Source organism: Oncorhynchus clarkii, chromosome 4 (genome assembly GCF_045791955.1).
Source record: "Oncorhynchus clarkii lewisi isolate Uvic-CL-2024 chromosome 4, UVic_Ocla_1.0, whole genome shotgun sequence".
NCBI classification, from domain to species: domain Eukaryota; kingdom Metazoa; phylum Chordata; class Actinopteri; order Salmoniformes; family Salmonidae; genus Oncorhynchus; species Oncorhynchus clarkii.
In genome coordinates, this window is record NC_092150.1 from 4,402,192 (window position 1) to 4,426,659 (window position 24,468).

The following is a 24,468-nucleotide window of genomic DNA, read 5'->3' on the forward strand; positions in this document are numbered from 1 at the left end:
CTCCCCATGTAGTCCATTCCCTCCCCTATTCCCCATGTAATCCACTACCTCCCCATGTAGTCCACTACCTCCCCATGTAGTCCACTACCTCCCCATGTAGTCCACTACCTCCCCATGTAATCCACTACCTCCCCATGTAATCCACTACCTCCCATATTCCCCATGTAGTCCACTACCTCCCCATGTAGTCCACTCCCTCCCCTATTCCACAGGTAGTCCACTCCCTCCCCTATTCTCCATGTAGTCCACTACCTCCCCATGTAGTCCACTACCTCCCCATGTAGTCCACTACGTCCCCTATTCCCCATGTAGTCCACTCCCTCCCCTATTCCCCATGTAGTCCACTCCCTCCCCTATTCCCCATGTAGTCCACTCCCTCCTCTAGTCCCCATGTAGTCCACTCCCTCCCCTATTCTCCATGTAGTCCACTCCCTCCCCTATTCCCCAGGTAGTCCACTACCTCCCCATGTAGTCCACTACCTCCCCATGTAGTCCACTACCTCCCCATGTAGTCCACTACCTCCCCATGTAGTCGACTACCTCCCCATGTAGTCCACCCCCTCCCCTATTCCCCATGTAGTCCACTCCCTCCCCTATTCCCCATGTAGTCCACTCCCTCCCCTATTCCCCATGTAGTCCACTACCTCCCCATGTAGTCCACTACCTCCCCATGTAGTCCACTACCTCCCCTATTCCCGATGTAGTCCACTACCTCCCCTATTCCCCATGTAGTCCACTACCTCCCCTAGTCCCCATGTAGTCCACTACCTCCCCTAGTCCCCATGTAGTCCACTCCCTCCCCTATTCCCCATGTAGTCCACTACCTCCCCATGTAGTCCACTACCTCCCCTATTCCCCATGTAGTCCACTCCCTCCCCTATTCCCCATGTAGTCCATTCCCTCCTCTATTCCCCATGTAGTCCACTACCTCCCCATGTAATCCACTACCTCCCCATGTAATCCACTACCTCCCCTATTCCCCATGTAATCCACTACCTCCCCATGTAGTCCACTACCTCCCCTATTCCCCATGTAGTCCACTCCCTCCCCTATTCCCCATGTAGTCCACTACCTCCCCATGTAGTCCACTACCTCCCCTATTCCCCATGTAGTCCACTCCCTCCCCTATTCCCCATGTAGTCCACTCCCTCCCCTATTCCCCATGTAGTCCACTCCCTCCCCTATTCCCCAGGTAGTCCACTCCCTCCCCTATTCTCCATGTAGTCCACTACCTCCCCATGTAGTCCACTACCTCCCCATGTAGTCCACTACCTCCCCATGTAGTCCACTACCTCCCCTATTACCCATGTAGTCCACTCCCTCCACTATTCCCCATGTAGTCCACTCCCTCCCCTATTCCCCATGTAGTCCACTCCCTCCTCTAGTCCCCATGTAGTCCACTCCCTCCCCTATTCTCCATGTAGTCCACTCCCTCCCCTATTCCCCAGGTAGTCCACTACCTCCCCATGTAGTCCACTACCTCCCCATGTAGTCCACTACCTCCCCATGTAGTCCACTACCTCCCCATGTAGTCCACTACCTCCCCATGTAGTCCACCCCCTCCCCTATTCCCCATGTAGTCCACTCCCTCCCCTATTCCCCATGTAGTCCACTCCCTCCCTTATTCCCCATGTAGTCCAATCCCTCCCCTATTCCCCATGTAATCCACTACCTCCCCATGTAGTCTACTACCTCCCCATGTAGTCCACTACCTCCCCATGTAGTCCACTACCTCCCCATGTAGTCCACTACCTCTCCATGTAATCCACTACCTCCCCATGTAATCCACTACCTCCCATATTCCCCATGTAGTCCACTACCTCCCCATGTAGTCCACTCCCTCCCCTATTCCCCATGTAATCCACTACCTCCCCATGTAGTCCACTACCTCCCCATGTAGTCCACTACCTCCCCATGTAGTCCACTACCTCCCCATGTAATCCACTACCTCCCCATGTAATCCACTACCTCCCATATTCCCCATGTAGTCCACTACCTCCCCATGTAGTCCACTCCCTCCCCTATTCCCCAGGTAGTCCACTCCCTCCCCTATTCTCCATGTAGTCCACTACCTCCCCATGTAGTCCACTACCTCCCCATGTAGTCCACTACCTCCCCATGTAGTCCACTACCTCCCCTATTCCCCATGTAGTCCACTCCCTCCCCTATTCCCCATGTAGTCCACTCCCTCCCCTATTCCCCATGTAGTCCACTCCCTCCTCTAGTCCCCATGTAGTCCACTCCCTCCTCTAGTCCCCATGTAGTCCACTCCCTCCCCTATTCTCCATGTAGTCCACTCCCTCCCCTATTCCCCAGGTAGTCCACTACCTCCCCATGTAGTCCACTACCTCCCCATGTAGTCCACTACCTCCCCATGTAGTCCACTACCTCCCCATGTAGTCCACTACCTCCCCATGTAGTCCACCCCCTCCCCTATTCCCCATGTAGTCCACTCCCTCCCCTATTCCCCATGTAGTCCACTCCCTCCCCTATTCCCCATGTAGTCCAATCCCTCCCCTATTCCCCATGTAATCCACTCCCTCCCCATGTAGTCCACTACCTCCCCATGTAGTCCACTACCTCCCCATGTAATCCACTACCTCCCCATGTAATCCACTACCTCCCATATTCCCCATGTAGTCCACTACCTCCCCATGTAGTCCACTCCCTCCCCTATTCCCCATGTAGTCCACTCCCTCCTCTATTCCCCATGTAGTCCACTCCCTCCCATATTCCCCATGTAATCCACTACCTCCCTATGTAGTCCACTACCTCCCCATGTAGTCCACTACCTCCCCTATTCCTCATGTAATCCACTACCTCCCCTATTCCCCATGTAGTCCACACCCTCCCCTATTCCCCATGTAGTCCACTCCCTCCCCTATTCCCCATGTGGTCCACTCCCTCCCCTATTCCCCATGTAGTCCACTCCCTCCCCTATTCCCCATGTAGTCCACTCCCTCCCCAATTGCCCATGTAGTCCACTACCTCTAAATTGTTATATGCTTTAAATTCCTGGATGTCGTAATCATTCCAGCTTTTCATCTAGTACATTTCTCTGCATGATATTGAGGAAGTGAATCGTCTTCGACAACAGCTGATAATCGGCTGAGGGGAACGTGCTGTACCGAAATGAAGGAATGGTGGCAACAACACACACTCAAAATTAGTGAGTCTAGTATGTTGATATTTGTTGCTTACATCGGCAGGGTAGCCTAGTGGTTAGAGCGTTGGACTAGTAACCGAAAGGTTGCAAGTTCATATCCCCGAGCTGACAAGGTACAAATCTGTCTTTCTGCCCCTGAACAGGCAGTTAACCCACTGTTCCTAGGCAGTCATTGAAAATAAGAATTTGTTCTTAACTGACTTGCCTGGTTAAATAAAGGTACAATTTTAAAAAATTTAAAAAAAATACTAAAGAGTATGCTATAAATAGTATGTAGTAAGCGAGACAGATTTTGGACATGACCACTTTCTTACCCACAGTAGTACCCAGTGTGTTATTGGGTCTAACTCTCTTACCCACAGTAGTACCCAGTGTGTTATTGGGTCTAACTCTCTTACCCACAGCAGTACCCAGTGTGTTATTGGGTCTAACTCTCTTACCCACAGTAGTACCCAGTGTGTTATTGGGTCTAACTCTCTTACCCACAGTAGTACCCAGTGTGTTATTGGGTCTAACTCTCTTACCCACAGTAGTACCCAGTGTGTTATTGGGTCTAAATCTCTTACCCACAGTAGTACCCAGTGTGTTATTGGGTCTAACTCTCTTACCCACAGCAGTACCCAGTGTGTTATTGGGTCTAACTCTCTTACCCACAGTAGTACCCAGTGTGTTATTGGGTCTAAATCTCTTACCCACAGTAGTACCCAGTGTGTTATTGGGTCTAAATCTCTTACCCACAGTAGTACCCAGTGTGTTATTGGGTCTAACTCTCTTACCCACAGTAGTACCCAGTGTGTTATTGGGTCTAACTCTCTTACCCACAGTAGTACCCAGTGTGTTGGGGAAGTGTCCATTGCAGTAGTGGTGGATGAAGGAGCTTTTGCCCACTCCCGAGTTCCCCAAAAACACCACCTTGAATACCCTCTGAGGGTGGGTGCTGGTCAGTCTGGCCTGTAGAGGAAGGAGCAGATGGGGGGGTATGCGACGTTATTCAGTTGGTCTGTCTAAATTCTCAGTCGTAACGTAAGTATGTCCCAGACCTTCCATCGTGGTTTTACAGAATGCAAATGTCCTGCAAATGTCCTATATTTGCATATATCTCTCTCTCTCTCTCTCTGAAAGGTGATTCCACTTGAAGAGTCCACAGTACCTGTACTGCTTCAGTCCGTCCATTATCGTCACAGCTGTGTTCTCCGAATGCCTGTCTTCTCCTGGACGAGTTACATGGTATCCCATCTGAAGCCAGCTCCAGCTCTGATTGGCTGAAAGAGCTCAGCTGTCTTAGTAAATCAACGGGACAGAACATTAGTTACTTCCTTAGGTCAATTATACTTAGTTACTATAAAACAGTCATAATAACTTAATGACTTTAGTTATTATAACTGTTAGTTCCATCTTAAAACTTCATTAAAAATAGACTAAGGCTGCGGCCTGCACAGCATACGGTTTAGTGGCTGAATCATGGATGAAACAAACCTTTCGATTGGCTTGTCTTGCAGTATGTAGTTCCCTATCACTGAGCCTTTCTTCCGCAGAGGCTTCCTGACATTAGGAGGCTGAACATGACGGCAGAGAAACCAGAATGAAAAAACAAAAAAAAATGGATATAGGTGTGGTTTATTCGGTTCATCCATTCAAAATGGTGATGTAACAACATTTATGTGGTCAAAAAGACATTAAATATCAACACATGAACATGTTTACAAAATAGATAACAGGTAAATACACAGATATTTCATTTTATGGAGTTCTCAAGTACATTTTTTAATTGCGTAAAAGCATTGTGTAAAGTGCAACAATTTACCGTCAACTCAGTTTACTAAACTCTAGTTAAATAATCGTCTCGTCAATATTGCATGTTTCAAATGAAATCACACTGCTAGATTACAATGAGGTTAAGGATCTTTTTTTTTTGCACATTGCTTTTGCACTAGGAAAATGTCCCGTCCCCTCCCCTCCCGTCCCCTCCCCTCCCGTCTCGTCCCCTCCCGTCCCCTCCCGTCCCCTCCCCTCCCGTCCCCTCCCGTCCCGTCCCCTCCCGTCCCCTCCCGTCCCGTCCCCTCCCGTCCCCGGTGAAGTTGTTTATTTTACAATATTGTGCTGTATGCTGGATTGCAAGAACTTCCTGTGTTTTCAATACTTTGTTCCTTTTATTAAATAAAAAATAACAAAAACGTTTGATCAAGAAAGATGAAAGTGCTACCTTGGAATCTACAGACCATTAAAGATACAGTATTATGGGATGCATATTTCTCACCTTCAAAATAACATTGTTCAAAAAAAAATACTCAAACTCAACAACAACAACAACAACAAAAATCTATAAAATGCTGTTTACCTCAGAAACAGCGATTCCCTTTGCGTTGGAACAGACTTGGAGGTACCAGTCTGTTCCTTCGCCACACATGATTAACATTCATTATGGCCCAGAGGTTTTTCCTTTACAATGTAACGTGATCTGACCAAGGAAGATCTCATCTGCTCACAGCCTCTCTCAAAACATACGCCAAAAAACAGTGACTCTGAAATATCATCACAGTTACAAATATTACCCAGTACTAGAGATGCCGTCTACAAACCATAGGTGTGGTTCAGTAGTGGTAGTAGGGGTGTGTCCAGGGAGAACTAGCATGGTTCAGTAGGGGTAGTAGGGGTGTGTCCAGGGAGAACTAGCATGGTTCAGTAGGGGTAGTAGGGGCGTGTCCAGGGAGAACTAGCATGGTTCAGTAGTGGTAGTAGGGGCGTGTCCAGGGAGAACTAGCATGGTTCAGTAGTGGTAGGAGGGGCGTGTCCAGGGAGAACTAGCATGGTTCAGTAGGGGTAGTAGGGGTGTGTCCAGGGAGAACTAGCATGGTTCAGTAGTGGTAGGAGGGGCGTGTCCAGGGAGAACTAGCATGGTTCAGTAGGGGTAGTAGGGGTGTGTCCAGGGAGAACTAGCATGGTTCAGTAGGGGTAGGAGGGGCGTGTCCAGGGAGAACTAGCATGGTTCAGTAGGGGGTAGGAGGGGCGTGTCCAGGGAGAACTAGCATGGTTCAGTAGGGGTAGTAGGGGCGTGTCCAGGGAGAACTAGCATGGTTCAGTAGGGGGTAGGAGGGGCGTATCCAGGGAGAACTAGCATGGTTCAGTAGGGGGTAGGAGGGGCGTATCCAGGGAGAACTAGCATGGTTCAGTAGGGGTAGGAGGGGTGTGTCCAGGGAGAACTAGCATGGTTCAGTAGGGGGTAGGAGGGGCGTATCCAGGGAGAACTAGCATGGTTCAGTAGGGGTAGGAGGGGCGTATCCAGGGAGAACTAGCATGGTTCAGTAGGGGTAGTAGGGGCGTATCCAGGGAGAACTAGCATGGTTCAGTAGGGGTAGTAGGGGTGTGTCCAGGGAGAACTAGCATGGTTCAGTAGGGGTAGTAGGGGCGTATCCAGGGAGAACTAGCATGGTTCAGTAGGGGTAGTAGGGGCGTATCCAGGGAGAACTAGCATGGTTCAGTAGGGGTAGTAGGGGTGTGTCCAGGGAGAACTAGCATGGTTCAGTAGGGGTAGTAGGGGCGTATCCAGGGAGAACTAGCATGGTTCAGTAGGGGTAGTAGGGGCGTATCCAGGGAGAACTAGCATGGTTCAGTAGGGGTAGTAGGGGCGTGTCCAGGGAGAACTAGCATGGTTCAGTAGGGGTAGTAGGGGCGTATCCAGGGAGAACTAACATGGTTCAGTAGGGGTAGTAGGGGCGTGTCCAGGGAGAACTAGCATGGTTCAGTAGGGGTAGTAGGGGCGTGTCCAGGGAGAACTAGCATGGTTCAGTAGGGGTAGTAGGGGCGTATCCAGGGAGAACTAGCATGGTTCAGTAGGGGTAGTAGGGGTGTGTCCAGGGAGAACTAGCATGGTTCAGTAGGGGTAGTAGGGGCGTATCCAGGGAGAACTAGCACGGTTCAGTAGTGGTAGTAGGGGTGTGTCCAGGGAGAACTAGCACGGTTCAGTAGTGGTAGTAGGGGTGTGTCCAGGGAGAACTAGCATGGTTCAGTAGGGGGTAGTAGGGGCGTATCCAGGGAGAACTAGCATGGTTCAGTAGGGGGTAGTAGGGGTGTGTCCAGGGAGAACTAACATGGTTCAGTTGGGGTAGTAGGGGTGTGTCCAGGGAGAACAAACATGGTTCAGTAGGGGGTAGTAGGGGTGTGTCCAGGGAGAACTAGCATGGTTCAGTTGGGGTAGTAGGGGTGTGTCCAGGGAGAACAAACATGGTTCAGTAGGGGGTAGTAGGGGCGTATCCAGGGAGAACTAGCATGGTTCAGTAGGGGGTAGTAGGGGTGTGTCCAGGGAGAACTAACATGGTTCAGTTGGGGGTAGTAGGGGCGTATCCAGGGAGAACTAGCATGGTTCAGTAGGGGGTAGTAGGGGTGTGTCCAGGGAGAACTAACATGGTTCAGTTGGGGTAGTAGGGGTGTGTCCAGGGAGAACAAACATGGTTCAGTAGGGGGTAGTAGGGGTGTGTCCAGGGAGAACTAGCATGGTTCAGTTGGGGTAGTAGGGGTGTGTCCAGGGAGAACTAGCATGGTTCAGTAGGGGTGTGTCCAGGGAGAACTAGCACGGTTCAGTAGGGGTGTGTCCAGGGAGAACTAGCATGGTTCAGTAGGGGTAGTAGGGGTGTGTCCAGGGAGAACTAGCATGGTTCAGTAGGGGTAGTAGGGGTGTGTCCAGGGAGAACTAGCATGGTTCAGTAGGGGTAGTAGGGGTGTGTCCAGGGAGAACTAGCATGGTTCAGTAGGGGTAGTAGGGGTGTGTCCAGGGAGAACTAGCATGGTTCAGTTGGGGTAGTAGGGGTGTGTCCAGGGAGAACTAGCATGGTTCAGTAGGGGTGTGTCCAGGGAGAACTAGCACGGTTCAGTAGGGGTGTGTCCAGGGAGAACTAGCATGGTTCAGTAGGGGTAGTAGGGGTGTGTCCAGGGAGAACTAGCATGGTTCAGTAGGGGTAGTAGGGGTGTGTCCAGGGAGAACTAGCACGGTTCAGTAGGGGTGTGTCCAGGGAGAACTAGCATGGTTCAGTAGGGGGTAGTAGGGGCGTATCCAGGGAGAACAAACATGGTTCAGTAGGGGTAGTAGGGGTGTGTCCAGGGAGAACAAACATGGTTCAGTAGGGGGTAGTAGGGGCGTATCCAGGGAGAACAAACATGGTTCAGTAGGGGTAGTAGGGGTGTGTCCAGGGAGAACAAACATGGTTCAGTAGGGGGTAGTAGGGGCGTATCCAGGGAGAACAAACATGGTTCAGTAGGGGGTAGTAGGGGTGTGTCCAGGGAGAACAAACATGGTTCAGTAGTGGGTAGTAGGGGTGTGTCCAGGGAGAACTAGCATGGTTCAGTAGTGGTAGTAGGGGTGTGTCCAGGGAGAACTAGCATGGTTCAGTAGGGGTAGTAGGGGCGTATCCAGGGAGAACTAGCATGGTTCAGTAGGGGTAGTAGGGGTGTGTCCAGGGAGAACTAGCACGGTTCAGTAGGGGGTAGTAGGGGTGTATCCAGGGAGAACTAGCATGGTTCAGTAGTGGTAGTAGGGGTGTGTCCAGGGAGAACTAGCATGGTTCAGTAGGGGTAGTAGGGGTGTGTCCAGGGAGAACTAGCATGGTTCAGTAGGGGTAGTAGGGGTGTATCCAGGGAGAACTAGCATGGTTCAGTAGGGGTAGTAGGGGTGTGTCCAGGGAGAACTAGCATGGTTCAGTAGGGGTAGTAGGGGCGTATCCAGGGAAAACAAACATGGTTCAGTAGGGGGTAGTAGGGGTGTATCCAGGGAGAACTAGCATGGTTCAGTAGGGGTAGTAGGGGCGTATCCAGGGAAAACAAACATGGTTCAGTAGGGGGTAGTAGGGGCGTATCCAGGGAGAACTAGCATGGTTCAGTAGGGGGTAGTAGGGGCGTATCCAGGGAGAACTAGCATGGTTCAGTAGGGGTAGTAGGGGCGTATCCAGGGAGAACTAGCATGGTTCAGTAGGGGTAGTAGGGGTGTGTCCAGGGAGAACTAGCATGGTTCAGTAGGGGGTAGTAGGGGTGTGTCCAGGGAGAACTAACATGGTTCAGTAGGGGGTAGTAGGGGCGTATCCAGGGAGAACTAGCATGGTTCAGTAGGGGTAGTAGGGGCGTATCCAGGGAGAACTAGCATGGTTCAGTAGGGGTAGTAGGGGTGTGTCCAGGGAGAACTAGCATGGTTCAGTAGGGGGTAGTAGGGGTGTGTCCAGGGAGAACTAACATGGTTCAGTAGTGGTAGTAGGGGTGTGTCCAGGGAGAACTAGCAAGGTTCAGTAGGGGTAGTAGGGGTGTGTCCAGGGAGAACTAGCATGGTTCAGTAGGGGGTAGTAGGGGTGTGTCCAGGGAGAACTAACATGGTTCAGTAGGGGTAGTAGGGGCGTATCCAGGGAGAACTAGCATGGTTCAGTAGGGGGTAGTAGGGGTGTGTCCAGGGAGAACTAACATGGTTCAGTAGTGGTAGTAGGGGTGTGTCCAGGGAGAACTAGCACGGTTCAGTAGGGGTAGTAGGGGTGTGTCCAGGGAGAACTAGCATGGTTCAGTAGTGGTAGTAGGGGTGTGTCCAGGGAGAACTAGCATGGTTCAGTAGGGGTAGTGGGGGTGTGTCCAGGAAGAACTAGCATGGTTCAGTAGGGGTAGTAGGGGTGTGTCCAGGGAGAACTAGCATGGTTCAGTAGGGGTAGTGGGGGTGTGTCCAGGAAGAACTAGCATGGTTCAGTAGGGGTAGTAGGGGTGTGTCCAGGGAGAACTAGCATGGTTCAGTAGGGGGTAGTAGGGGTGTGTCCAGGAAGAACTAGCATGGTTCAGTAGGGGTAGTAGGGGTGTGTCCAGGAAGAACTAGCATGGTTCAGTAGGGGGTAGTAGGGGTGTGTCCAGGGAGAACTAGCATGGTTCGGTAGGGGTAGTGGGGGTGTGTCCAGGAAGAACTAGCATGGTTCAGTAGGGGGTAGTAGGGGTGTGTCCAGGGAGAACTAGCATGGTTCAGTAGGGGTAGTGGGGGTGTGTCCAGGGAGAACTAGCATGGTTCAGTAGGGGTGTGTCCAGGGAAAACTAGCGTGGTTTAGTAGGGGTGTGTCCAGGGAGAACTAATGTGGTTCAGTAGGGGTAGTAGGGGTGTGTCCAGGGAGAACTAGCGTTGTTTAGTAGGGGTGTGTCCAGGGAGAACTAATGTGGTTCAGTAGGGGTAGTGGGGGTGTGTCCAGGGAGAACGAACATGGTTCATTAGGGGTAGTGGGGGTGTGTCCAGGGAGAACTAATATGGTTCAGTAGGGGTGTCCAGGGAAAACTAGCGTGGTTTAGTAGGGGTGCGTCCAGGGAGAACTAGCGTTGTTTAGTAGGGGTGTGTCCAGGGAGAACTAGCGTGGTTCAGTAGGGGTGTGTCCAGGGAGAACTAGCATGGTTCAGTAGGGATTGTAGGGGTGTGTCCAGGGAGAACTAGCGTGGTTCAGTAGGGGTGTGTCCAGGGAGAACTAGCATGGTTCAGTAAGGGTTGTAGGGGTGTGTCCAGGGAGAACTAGCATGGTTCAGTAGGGGTGTGTCCAGGGAGAACTAGCACGGTTCAGTAGGGGTAGTAGGGGCGTGTCCAGGGAGAACTAGCATGGTTCAGTTGGGGTAGTAGGGGCGTGTCCAGGGGGTGGAGCCCCGTATAGTGACAGTGGGAGTTTGGGAGTGGTGATGGTGGGACAGACTGGTGGAGACGAGGGGAGACGAGGAGAGACGAGGAGAGAAGAGGAGAGACGAGGAGAGAAGAGGAGAGACGAGGAGAGAGCGTCGGTGACCAACACTGACCCTCTTCTGGGACTGATGTGTGTCTTTCTCATCTCTCAGACGTTTGTTCATATCCCTGAGAGGATAAACAAATCAGAAACAAACACATAGTAACGCGTACAGTAAGCACTTCATAAACAACAAATGTGATTTGCTCTCCAATAAACAAACTGGTAACCCGCTGACAGACAGACAGACAGGCAGACATGCAGGCAGACCACAGGCAGTCAAACACAGACAGACAGACACAGACGATAGGCAGGCAGACAGATGATAGGCAGGCAGACAGACGATAGGCAGGCAGGCAGACGATATGCAGGCAGGCAGACAGACGACAGGCAGGCAGGCAGACAGACGACAGGCAGGCAAGCAGACGACAGGCAGGCAGGCAAGCAGACGACAGGCAGGCAGGCAGACAGACGACAGACAGGCAGACAGACGACAGACAGACGATAGGCAGGCAGACAGACGACAGGCAGGCAGACAGAGACGATAGGCAGGCAGGCAGACGATAGGCAGGCAGGCAGACGATAGGCAGGCAGGCAGACGATAGGCAGGCAGGCAGACGATAGGCAGGCAGGCAGGCAGACAGACAGACGACAGGCAGGCAGACAGACAGACGGCAGGCAGGCAGACAGATGACAGGCAAGCAGACGACAGGCAGGCAGACAGACAGACGACAGGCAGGCAGACAGACGATAGACAGGCAGATGACAGGCAGGCAGGTAGACAGCCGATAGGCAGGCAGACAGACGATAGGCAGGCAGACAGACAGACGGTAGGCAGGCAGACAGACAGACAGACGATAGGCAGGCAGACAGACAGACGATAGGCAGGCAGGCAGACAGACGATAGGCAGGCAGGCAGACAGACGATAGGCAGGCAGGCAGACAGACGATAGGCAGGCAGGCAGAAGACAGGCAGGCAGACAGACAGAAGACAGGCAGGCAGACAGGCAGGCAGACAGACGACAGGCAGGCAGAAAGACGACAGGCAGGCAGGCAGACAGACGATAGGCAGGCAGAAAGACGACAGGCAGGCAGACAGACGACAGGCAGGCAGGCAGACAGACCTCAGTAACTCCAACTGCCTCTGCAGACTGTCTTTTTCTTTCTGCATGTTCTTGGAGACCTTGAGCACAGTCCTAGAGAGAAACACACTGACAATCTCAATGCAAAGGTTGTGGGTTCAATTTCCACAACCATCACGTACACAGACAAAAAATATATTTTCAAGCGTACCGTGTCAACAACACAAATATAACATTTTTCAGAGAATATGGCAAAGCACGTAGGAGTTAGCCATCCCCTCTCCGACCTCTCTCTCTCCCTCCCTTCCCTCTCTGCTCCCCCCCTCTCCCCTCTCCTCTCTCTGCTCCCCCCTCTCTTCCCCATCTCTCCCCCGTCCCTCCCCTTTCTGCTCCCTCACCCCTCCCTCCCTCCTGGCTCCCTCAGTATCCCTCCCTCCTCCCTACCTCTTCCCCTACCTCCCCCCCTCTCCTCTCTCCTCCCTCCCTTCTCTGCTCCCCCCTCTCTTCCCCATCTCTCCCCCGTCCCTCCCCTCTCTGCTCCCTCCCTCCCCTCTCTGCTCCCTCACCCCTCCCTCCCTCCTGGCTCCCTCAGTATCCCTCCCTCCTCCCTACCTCTCTCTGCTCCTCTCCTCCTGGGCAGTGTTTGACTGAAGGAACTTTAACTGTTTCAGGGCTTTCTGTAGCTCCCCCCGGCTGGTCTCTAGCTGCTCCTGGAGCTGTATGTTCAGACTGTGGAGCTTCTGATTCTGAACCCTGATGTCTGCCTGCTCATAGCCCAGCGCCTGGATACGAGCCTCCAGCTGGGGGGGGGGGGGGGGGAGAAGATGAAGCTGAAACAGGATGACTGAATGGATCACTTACTCATATTAACATACAGTTGAAGTCAGAAGTTTACATACACTTAGGTTGGAGTCATTAAAACTCGTTTTTCAACCCCTACACAAATTTCTTGTTAACAAACTATAGTTTTGGCAAGTCGGTTAGGCCATCTACTTTGTGCATGACACAAGTCATTTTTCCAACAATTGTTTACAGACAGATTATTTCACTTACAATTCACTGTATCACAAATCCAATGGGTCAGAAGTTTACATACACACAGTTGACTGCGCCTTTAAACATCTTGGAAAATTCCAGAAAACTATGTCATGGCTTTCGAAGCTTCTGATAAGCTAATTGACATTTGAGTCAATTAGAGGTGTACCTGTGGATGTATTTCAAGGCCTACCTTCAAATTCAGTGTCTCTTTGCTTGACATCATGGGAAAATCAAAAGAAATCAGCCAAGACCTCAGAAGAAAAAATGTAGACCTCCACAAGTCTGGTTCATCTTGGGAGCAATTTCCAAACACCTGAAGGTACCACATTCATCTATACAAACAATAGTAAACAAGTATAAACCCCATGGGACCACGCAGCCGTCATACCGCTCAGGAAGGAGACGCGTTCTGTCTCCTAGAGATGAACGTACTTTGGTAAGAAAAGTGCAAATCAATCCCAGAACAACAGCAAAGGATCTTGTGAAGATGCTGGAGGAAACAGGTACAAAAGTATCTATATCCACAGTAAAAAGAGTCCAATATCGACAGAACCTGACCATCCGTGAAGCACGGGGGTGGCAGCAACAAGTTGTGGGGATGCTTTGCTGCAGGAGGGACTGGTACACGTCACAAAATGGATGGCTTCATGAGAAAGGAAAATGATGTCAATATATTGAAGCAACATCAAGACATCAGTCAGGAAGTTACAGCTTGGTTGCAAATGGGTCTTCCAAATGGACAATGAACCCAAGCATAGTTCCAAAGTTGTGGCAAAATGGCAACCTCTTGAAGCTAGGGGGCACTATTTTTATACAACGTTCCCAAAGTAAACAGCCTATTTCTCATGACCAGATGCTAGAATATGCATATAATTGACAGATTAGGATAGAAAACACTCTAAAGTTTCCAAAACTGTAAAAATATTGTCTGTGAGTATAACAGAACTGATATTGCAGGCGAAAGCCTGAGGATAATCCAATCCGGAAGTGCCTCTTATTTGGACATTTCTGTGTTCCTATGCGTGCCTGTCCATCATTTAAAGGGATATCAACCAGATTCCTTTTTCTGTGGCTTCCCTAAGGTGTCAACAGTCTTTAGACATAGTTTCAGGCTTTTATTTTGAAAAATGAGCGTGAAGGATCACATTGCGTAAGTGGAGAGGTAGGGGCTCTCAGAGTGAGTTTTGCGCAATTGAGTAAAGCCGCCATTGTTCCTCCCACTGTTATGGAAAAAGCTACCCACTCGGTTGATATATTATCGAATCTATATTTTAAAAACTACCTGAGCAATGATTATAAAAAATGTTTGACATGTTTCTGTGGACATTATGAAGACTATTTGGAATTTCCATCTGCGTTGTCGTGACCGCTCTTTCCTGTGGATTTCGGAACATAACGCGACAAACAAACGTCGGTATTTTGGGTATAAAAATAATCTTTATGGAACAAACGGAACATTTGCTGTCTAACTGGGAGTCTCGTGAGTGAAAACATCCGAAGATCATCAAAGGTAAACGGTTCATTTGATTGCTTTTCTGATTTTCGTGACCAAGCTTCCTGATGCTAAGTGTACATAATGCTATGCTAGGCTATCGATAAACTGACACAAACGCTTGTATCGCTGTAAAGCATAATTTAAAAAATCTGAGACGACAGGGTGATTAACAAAAGGCTAAGCTGCGTTTCAAAATATTGCACTTGTGATTTCATGAATATGAATATTTTCTAGTAATATTATTTGACTGTTGCTATTCAGCGGTTGCAGACGGTAATGATGCCGCTACAGGGTAGATTGGTAGCGTCAAGAAGTTAAGGACAACAAAGTCAAGGTATTGGAGTGGCCATCACAAAGCCCTGACCTCAATCCTATCGAAAATGTGTGGGCAGAACTGAAAAAGCATGTACATGCAAGGAGGCCTACAAACCTGACTCAGTTACACCAGCTTTGTCAGGAGGAATGGTCCAAAATTCACCCAACTTATTGTGGGAAGCTTGTGGAAGGCTTCCCGAAACATTTGACCCAAGTTAAACAATATAAAGGCAATGCTACCAAATACTAATTGAGTGTATGTAAATTTCTGACCCGCTCGGAATGTGATGAAAGAAATAAAAGCTGAAATAAATCATTCTCTACAATTATTCGGACATTTCACATTCTTAAAATAAAGTGATGATCCTAACTGACCTAAGACAGGGAATTTTTTACTAGGATTAAATGTCAGGAATTGTGAAAATCTGAGTTTAAATGTATTTGGCGAAAGTGAATGTAAACTTCAGACTTCACCTGTATATATAACACTAATACATTACCAAACAAACTCTTTAATCCCTCAGCCCATCCCACCTATCACCATAGACCACCCCCTCAGCCCATCCCACCTATCACCATAGACCACCCCCTCAGCCCATCCCACCTATCACCATAGACCACCCACTCAGCCCATCCCACCTATCACCATAGACCACCCCCTCAGCCCATCCCACCTAAACACCATAGACCGCCCCCTCAGCCCATCCCACCTAACACCATAGACCGCCCTTGTTTGGTTTCCATGTGCCAAATAGTTTTCAATTGTGCTGTGATATTTTACAAATAATTATAATCGTATAGAATCCACATATTGTGATCTAAAGATGAAAACCTTTCCTATGACTATTATTATATTATATATTGACTGACTATGGCTTTCCAGATCGACCAAAACTGCTATTTGTAAAATTACGTTTAATAAATTCATATTTGATTATTTAGATAATATGATATTAGAGAAGTGTTTATTTTCAGTATTTTATGGGTTTAGCTTCTGTCGCTAACTGGCTAGCTACTTCGCTAGCTCCTGGCCGGCTAGCTAGCGGAGACCGCGGTTCTGACCTTTCTAGGGAGTTTTTCCTAGCCACCGTGCTTCTACACCTGCATTACTTGCTGTTTGGGGGTTTAGGCTGGGTTTCTGTACAGCACTTTGAGATATCAGCTGATGTACAAAGGGCTTTATAAATAAATTTGATGAGAATGTTTTTCTGAAGCAAATCTCTTCTGACAGTGACATTTCTATTTTGTATTTATTATGGATCCCCATTAGTTCCTGCCAAGGCAGCAGCTACCCTTCCTGGTGTTTAATATGGATCCCCATTAGTTCCTGTCAAGGCAGCAGCTACTCTTCCTGGGGTTTATTATGGATCCCCATTAGTTCCTGTCAAGGCAGCAGCTACTCTTCCTGGGGTTTATTATGGATCCCCATTAGTTCCTGCCAAGGCAGCAGCTACTCATCCTGGGGTTTATTATGGATCCCCATTAGTTCCTGCCAAGGCAGCAGCTACTTTTCCTGGGGTTTATTATGGATCCCCATTAGTTCCTGCCAAGGCAGCAGCTACTCTTCCTGGGGTTTATTATGGATCCCCATTAGTTCCTGTCAAGGCAGCAGCTACTCTTCCTGGGGTTTATTATGGATCCCCATTAGTTCCTGTCAAGGCAGCAGCTACTCTTCCTGGGGTTTATTATGGATCCCCATTAGTTCCTGTCAAGGCAGCAGCTACTCTTCCTGGGGTTTATTATGGATCCCCATTAGTTCCTGACAAGGCAGCAGCTACTTTTCCTGGGGTCCAGCAAAATTGAGACTGTTATACAATTTTAAAAACATTACAATACATTCACAGATTTAACAACACACTGTGTGCCGTCAGGCCCCTACTACACCGCTATCACATATCTACATTACAACATTCTTGAGTGTGTATATTGCGTATGTTATCGTGTGTGTGTGTGTGTGTTTCTATGTTTGTGTTGCTTCACAGTCCCCGCTGTTCCATAAGGTGTATTTGTATCTGTTTATTAAATCTGATTCTACTGCTGCATCAGTGACCTGATGTGGAATAGAGTTCCATGTAGTCATGGCTCTATGTAGTACTGTGGAATAGAGTTCCATGTAGTCATGGCTCTATGTAGTACTGTGGAATAGAGTTCCATGTAGTCATGGCTCTATGTAGTACTGTGGAATAGAGTTCCATGTAGTCGTGGCTCTATGTAGTACTGTGGAATAGAGTTCCATGTAGTCATGGCTCTATGTAGTACTGTGGAATAGAGTTCCATGTAGTCATGGCTCTATGTAGTACTGTGGAATAGAGTTCCATGTAGTCGTGGCTCTATGTAGTACTGTGGAATAGAGTTCCATGTAGTCATGGCTCTATGTAGTACTGTGGAATAGAGTTCCATGTAGTCATGGCTCTATGTAGTACTGTGGAATAGAGTTCCATGTAGTCATGGCTCTATGTAGTACAGTGGAATAGAGTTCCATGTAGTCATGGCTCTATGTAGTACTGTGGAATAGAGTTCCATGTAGCCATGGCTCTATGTAGTACAGTGGAATAGAGTTCCATGTAGTCATGGCTCTATGTAGTACTGTGGAATAGAGTTCCATGTAGTCATGGCTCTATGTAGTACTGTGGAATAGAGTTCCATGTAGTCATGGCTCTATGTAGTACTGTGGAATAGAGTTCCATGTAGTCATGGCTCTATGTAGTACTGTGGAATAGAGTTACATGTAGTCATGGCTCTATGTAGTACTGTGGAATAGAGTTCCATGTAGTCATGGCTCTATGTAGTACTGTGGAATAGAGTTCCATGTAGTCATGGCTCTATGTAGTACTGTGGAATAGAGTTCCATGTAGTCATGGCTCTATGTAGTACTGTGCACCTCCCATAGTCTGTTCTGGACTTGAGGACAGTGAAGAGACCACTGGTGGCATGTCTTGTGGGGTATGTATGGGTGTCTGAGCTGTGTGTTAGTAGTTTAGACAGACCTCTGGTGGGTGCCTGAGCTGTGTGCCAGTAGTTTAGACAGACCTCTGGTGGGTGCCTGAGCTGTGTGCCAGTAGTTTAGACAGACCTCTGGTGGGTGCCTGAGCTGTGTGCCAGTAGTTTAGACAGACCTCTGGTGGGTGTCTGAGCTGTGTGTTAGTAGTTTAAACAGACCTCTGGTGGCATGTCTTGTGGGGTATGTATGGGTGTCTGAGCTGTGTGTTAGTAGTTTAGACAGACCTCTGGTGACATGCCTTGTGGGGTATGTATGGGTGTCTGAGCTGTGTGCCAGTAGTTTAGACAGACCTCTGGTGGGTGTCTGAGCTGTGTGTTAGTAGTTTAAACAGACCTCTGGTGGCATGTCTTGTGGGGTATGTATGGGTGTCTGAGCTGTGTGTTAGTAGTTTAAACAGACCTCTGGTGGGTGTCTGAGCTGTGTGCCAGTAGTTTAGACAGACCTCTGGTGGCATGTCTTGTGGGGTATGTATGGGTGTCTGAGCTGTGTGTTAGTAGTTTAAACAGACCTCTGGTGGCATGTCTTGTGGGGTATGTATGGGTGTCTGAGCTGTGTGTTAGTAGTTTAAACAGACCTCTGGTGGGTGTCTGAGCTGTGTGCCAGTAGTTTAGACAGACCTCTGGTGGGTGTCTGAGCTGTGTGCCAGTAGTTTAAACAGACCTCTGGTGGGTGTCTGAGCTGTGTGCCAGTAGTTTAGACAGACCTCTGGTGGGTGTCTGAGCTGTGTGCCAGTAGTTTAGACAGACCTCTGGTGGGTGTCTGAGCTGTGTGCCAGTAGTTTAGACAGACCTCTGGTGGGTGTCTGAGCTGTGTGCCAGTAGTTTAGACAGACCTCTGGTGGGTGTCTGAGCTGTGTGCCAGTAGTTTAGACAGACCTCTGGTGGGTGTCTGAGCTGTGTGTTAGTAGTTTAAACAGACCTCTGGTGGGTGTCTGAGCTGTGTGCCAGTAGTTTAGACAGACCTCTGGTGGGTGTCTGAGCTGTGTGTTAGTAGTTTAAACAGACCTCTGGTGGCATGTCTTGTGGGGTATGTATGGGTGTCTGAGCTGTGTGTTAGTAGTTTAAACAGACCTCTGGTGGGTGTCTGAGCTGTGTGCCAGTAGTTTAGACAGACCTCTGGTGGGTGTCTGAGCTGTGTGCCAGTAGTTTAGACAGACCTCTGGTGGGTGTCTGAGCTGTGTGCCAGTAGTTTAGACAGACCTCTGGTGGGTGTCTGAGCTGTGTGCCAGTAGTTTAGACAGACCTCTGGTGGGTGTCTGAGCTGTGTGCCAGTAGTTTAGACAGACCTCTGGTGGGTGTCTGAGCTGTGTGTTAGTAGTTTAAACAGACCTCTGGTGGGTGTCTGAGCTGTGTGCCAGTAGTTTAGACAGACCTCTGGTGGGTGTCTGAGCTGTGTGTTAGTAGTTTAAACAGACCTCTGGTGGCATGTCTTGTGGGGTATGTATGGGTGTCTGAGCTGTGTGTTAGTAGTTTAAACAGACCTCTGGTGGGTGTCTGAGCTGTGTGCCAGTAGTTTAGACAGACCTCTGGTGGGTGTCTGAGCTGTGTGCCAGTAGTTTAAACAGACCTCTGGTGGGTGTCTGAGCTGTGTGCCAGTAGTTTAGACAGACCTCTGGTGGGTGTCTGAGCTGTGTGCCAGTAGTTTAGACAGACCTCTGGTGGGTGTCTGAGCTGTGTGCCAGTAGTTTAGACAGACCTCTGGTGGGTGTCTGAGCTGTGTGCCAGTAGTTTAGACAGACCTCTGGTGGGTGTCTGAGCTGTGTGCCAGTAGTTTAAACAGACCTCTGGTGGGTGTCTGAGCTGTGTGCCAGTAGTTTAAACAGACCTCTGGTGGGTGTCTGAGCTGTGTGCCAGTAGTTTAAACAGACCTCTGGTGGGTGTCTGAGCTGTGTGCCAGTAGTTTAAACAGACCTCTGGTGGGTGTCTGAGCTGTGTGCCAGTAGTTTAGACAGACCTCTGGTGGGTGCCTGAGCTGTGTGCCAGTAGTTTAGACAGACCTCTGGTGGGTGTCTGAGCTGTGTGTTAGTAGTTTAAACAGACCTCTGGTGGCATGTCTTGTGGGGTATGTATGGGTGTCTGAGCTGTGTGTTAGTAGTTTAAACAGACCTCTGGTGGGTGTCTGAGCTGTGTGCCAGTAGTTTAAACAGACCTCTGGTGGGTGTCTGAGCTGTGTGTTAGTAGTTTAAACAGACCTCTGGTGGGTGTCTGAGCTGTGTGCCAGTAGTTTAGACAGACCTCTGGTGGGTGTCTGAGCTGTGTGTTAGTAGTTTAAACAGACCTCTGGTGGGTGTCTGAGCTGTGTGTTAGTAGTTTAAACAGACCTCTGGTGGGTGTCTGAGCTGTGTGTTAGTAGTTTAAACAGACCTCTGGTGGGTGTCTGAGCTGTGTGCCAGTAGTTTAGACAGACCTCTGGTGGGTGTCTGAGCTGTGTGTTAGTAGTTTAAACAGACCTCTGGTGGGTGTCTGAGCTGTGTGCCAGTAGTTTAGACAGACCTCTGGTGGGTGTCTGAGCTGTGTGCCAGTAGTTTAGACAGACCTCTGGTGGGTGTCTGAGCTGTGTGCCAGTAGTTTAAACAGACAGCTCGGTACATTCAACATGTCATAAATACAAGTAGTGATGAAGTCAATCTCTCCTCCACTTTGAGCCAAGAGAGATTGACATGCATATTATTAATGTTAGCTCTCTGTGTACATCTAAGGGCCAGCCATGCTGCCCTGTTCTGCGACAATTGCAATTTCCTTTTCAATTGTCCCTCTTTGTAGAACCTGACCACACGGCTGAACAGTAGTCCAGGTGCGACAAAACTAGAGCCTGTAGGACCTGCCTTGTTGATAGTGTTGTTAAGAAGGTAGAAACTAGGACATGTAGGACCTTCCTTGTTGATAGTGCTGTTAAGAAGGTAGAAACTAGGGCCTGTAGGACCTGCCTTGTTGATAGTGTTGTTAAGAAGGTAGAAACTAGGGCCTGTAGGACCTGCCTTGTTGATAGTGTTGTTAAGAAGGTAGAAACTAGGGCCTGTAGGACCTGCCTTGTTGATAGTGTTGTTAAGAAGGTAGAAACTAGGGCCTGCAGGACCTGCCTTGTTGATAGTGTTGTTAAGAAGGTAGAAACTAGGGCCTATAGGACCTGCCTTGTTGATAGTGCTGTTAAGAAGGTATAGCCTAGGGCCTGTAGGACCTGCCTTGTTGATAGTGTTGTTAAGAAGGTAGAAACTAGGGCCTGTAGGACCTGCCTTGTTGATAGTGTTGTTAAGAAGGTAGAAACTAGGGCCCGTAGGACCTGCCTTGTTGATAGTGTTGTTAAGAAGGTAGAAACTAGGACCTGTAGGACCTGCCTTGTTGATAGTGTTGTTAAGAAGGTAGAAACTAGGACCTGTAGGACCTGCCTTGTTGATAGTGCTGTTAAGAAGGTAGAAACTAGAGCCTGTAGGACCTGCCTTGTTGATAGTGTTGTTAAGAAGGTAGAAACTAGGGCCTGTAGGACCTGCCTTGTTGATAGTGTTGTTAAGAAGGTAGAAACTAGGACCTGTAGGACCTGCCTTGTTGATAGTGTTGTTAAGAAGGTAGAAACTAGGACCTGTAGGACCTGCCTTGTTGATAGTGCTGTTAAGAAGGTAGAAACTAGGACCTGTAGGACCTGCCTTGTTGATAGTGTTGTTAAGAAGGTAGAAACTAGGACCTGTAGGACCTGCCTTGTTGATAGTGTTGTTAAGAAGGTAGAAACTAGGACCTGTAGGACCTGCCTAGTTGATAGTGTTGTTAAGAAGGTAGAAACTAGGGCCTGTAGGACCTGCCTTGTTGATAGAGTTGTTAAGAAGGTAGACACTAGGGCCTTGTGGGAAATAGCTGAACTTTACTACGACTAGATATTTAACCTTTTAATTTATTATTATTATTATTATTATTATTATTGTTATTATTATTATTATTTAAACCATTTCATTTAATTTATATGTTTAAAATGGCCGATGTTGAAGCAGTAGAACAGACTGACAGAATGGCTAAGAGCCCACTGTATAAAGTGTGAACACTGGCTTAGCCCCGGGTTAAAATCTCCCTTTGTACTCCAGGCGACAGTAGGCACTATGGACTACTTCTAAATGGAGATGGCCTCAATGCTCAGTGCTCCCGCAGACGTCATAATGGGACAGACACAAAGAGTGATCTATCTAAGTCTATGATGTCTCTACCTCTCTCTGCTTGGCCAGGGTGGTCTCCAGTTCCTGCTCCCTCGACTTCAGCTCCTCAGCAATCTTCTGTCTTCTGTCCCACTGTCTGATACTGTCCTTTAACGTGAAGTACAGTCATCATCATCATCATCATCATCAGCCATTAGTTAGGGCTGAAATACATCACATCGTGTTTTTCTGGGTCTACGGTGCTGTACCCATTGGAGAACCGCTCCCATTTAACGACTCAGTTAAGCCCAAATCGCAGTGAATTAGTAGTCGTAAAGTACCTACACCTCGCTACACCTCGCTACACCTCGGTGGCAGTACGATTGGAGAAATGGGGCCAGAATTGGGGCGATATATGCCGAGGCAGGTGTAGCAAAGGAAATCATCATGGCAACCGAAGTAGATGCTGTGGTCCCGTCTATTGTAAATCGGGGGGGTGGGGGGGGGGGGGGGGGTGGCTGTGCAGCCGCTGAACAGAAGAGCAGCAACACTCTGCCAATTCTCAGAACGGAGTTTGTTTAATCCAAGCTTAGACGAAAGTTGAACCAATATGTCTCGTACGATCGCTCAACGATTCATTAGTATTCTACTTAAACTGAATATGGTTGCATAGTACAACGTTAGACTCTACTGTCGGACCAACAACACCACAGAATAAGGATATTTTATTGTAGATTGTTTTTTTTTACCTTTCAGCACAATGTTCATGTGACCTGAAGTCAACAGCTCGAAGCACTAAGCTTAGTATGATTCGTGTCGGTTTTGTTGCTAAACAACATCAACCCCGTCTACAGCCCAGCAGACTATTTACATTTACAGAGAGACATACAGTAGAGAGTGCATACATATTCATACTTTATTCGCCAGATAAGCTACCTGAGCGAGTCGTTTCTCTCTTTCCTCTCTGTTCTGACTCTCCATCTCCTCGTATATGGACCGAACCACCCTGTCGTGGTCACTCTCCCGTCTGAAACACAACAACACATTAGAGTATGTTAGTAAGTATGTTACTAGTAAGTATGTTGGTAAGTATGCTAATAAATTGTTAGTAAGTATATTGGTAAGTATGCTAATAAATTGTTAGTAAGTATATTGGTAAGTATGCTAATAAATTATTAGTAAGTATATTGGTAAGTATGCTAATAAATTGTTAGTAAGTATATTGGTAAGTATGCTAATAAATTGTTAGTAAGTATGTTGGTAAGTATGCTAATAAATTGTTAGTAAGTATATTGGTAAGTATGCTAATAAATTATTAGTAAGTATGTTGGTAAGTATGCTAATAAATTGTTAGTAAGTATATTGGTAAGTATGCTAATAAATTATTAGTAAGTATATTGGTAAGTATGCTAATAAATTGTTAGTAAGTATGTTGGTAAGTATGCTAATAAATTGTTAGTAAGTATATTGGTAAGTATGCTAATAGTTTGTTGATAAGTATGTTACTAGTAAGTATGTTGGTAAGTATGTTAATAGTATGTTAGTAAGTATGTTAATAGTAAGTATGTTGATAGTATGTTAGTAAGTATGTTAATAGTAAGTATGTTGATAGTATGTTAGTAAGTATGTTAATAGTAAGTATGTTGATAGTATGTTAGTAAGTATGTTAATGGTAAGTATGTTAATGGTAAGTATGTTGATAGTATGTTAGTAAGTATGTTAATGGTAAGTATGTTAATAGTAAGTATGTTAATAGTAAGTATGTTAATAGTAAGTATGTTAATGGTAAGTATGTTAATAGTAAGTATGTTAATGGTAAGTATGTTAATAGTAAGTATGTTAATGGTAAGTATGTTAATAGTAAGTATGTTAATGGTAAGTATGTTGGTGTTTACTGGTCCACTTCACCAGCTGTATGACTTGACAGTCATGTGGTGAATGAATGATATGGGGAGAGAATAGAGACCTGCGTAGAGCCAGTTCCAAACTGTCTCTCTCCCTCAGTGAGTCTTGTAGATGAGACACAGAGTGGACTAGGACATCCTCCAGGATAGAGAGCAGCTCTGGTCTGTCTCTCTGGAGAGCACACCACAGGGTACCCAGCTCGCACTGACTGGCATGAAGACACACAATACAGCAGGTTACAGGGTTACACACACACAGCACAACTTAACTATTTTACAGGAAGCTAGAATCCAAATACTGGTTGCGAATATAAAACGTTGGCCGAACTCTCTCCAAAACGCTTCATCGGGTCTTCCTTGGAACAATGTAGTGTCGTACTCACTCTTTGAAGAGTTTGTCAGCTCCCAGCTCCGTCAGTATCTGAATAAATCGGAGTTCTCCCAGGTCTTCACTTTCCTCCCTCTCTGTCTGCCTTTTCTCTGTGCTCTCCTCCACCCCCATCAACTCCCCTGCTATCACACAGTCAGACAGGGACAGACAGAGAGAGAGAGACAGAGAGAGACAGAGACACAGAGACAGAGAGAGACACAGAGAGAGAGAGAGAGAGAGAGAGAGAAAGAGAGAGAGAGAGAGAGAGAGA

General features: G+C 47.9%; 1 protein-coding gene across 7 annotated transcripts in view; it reads right to left on the reverse strand.

The window, feature by feature from the left end:
- The window catches only part of LOC139406330 (calcium release activated channel regulator 2B), a 43,452-nt gene that overhangs the window by 12,150 nt on the left and 6,834 nt on the right, over positions 1-24,468 (reverse strand). For 3 of the 7 annotated variants that reach the window (XM_071148828.1, XM_071148825.1, XM_071148826.1), the window contains 10 exons: positions 24,211-24,340; positions 23,890-24,036; positions 22,860-22,950; positions 21,996-22,091; positions 12,570-12,757; positions 12,000-12,086; positions 10,949-11,003; positions 4,643-4,722; positions 4,317-4,446; positions 3,985-4,117 (listed from right to left, as the gene is read on the reverse strand). In XM_071148828.1, coding sequence (XP_071004929.1) covers positions 3,985-4,117; positions 4,317-4,446; positions 4,643-4,722; positions 10,949-11,003; positions 12,000-12,086; positions 12,570-12,757; positions 21,996-22,091; positions 22,860-22,950; positions 23,890-24,036; positions 24,211-24,340 — 1,137 coding nt within the window. The remainder of the gene's footprint in view (positions 1-3,984; positions 4,118-4,316; positions 4,447-4,642; positions 4,723-10,948; positions 11,004-11,999; positions 12,087-12,569; positions 12,758-21,995; positions 22,092-22,859; positions 22,951-23,889; positions 24,037-24,210; positions 24,341-24,468) is intronic. The other 4 variants (XM_071148829.1, XM_071148827.1, XM_071148831.1 and 1 more) reach the window with 3 other exon arrangements.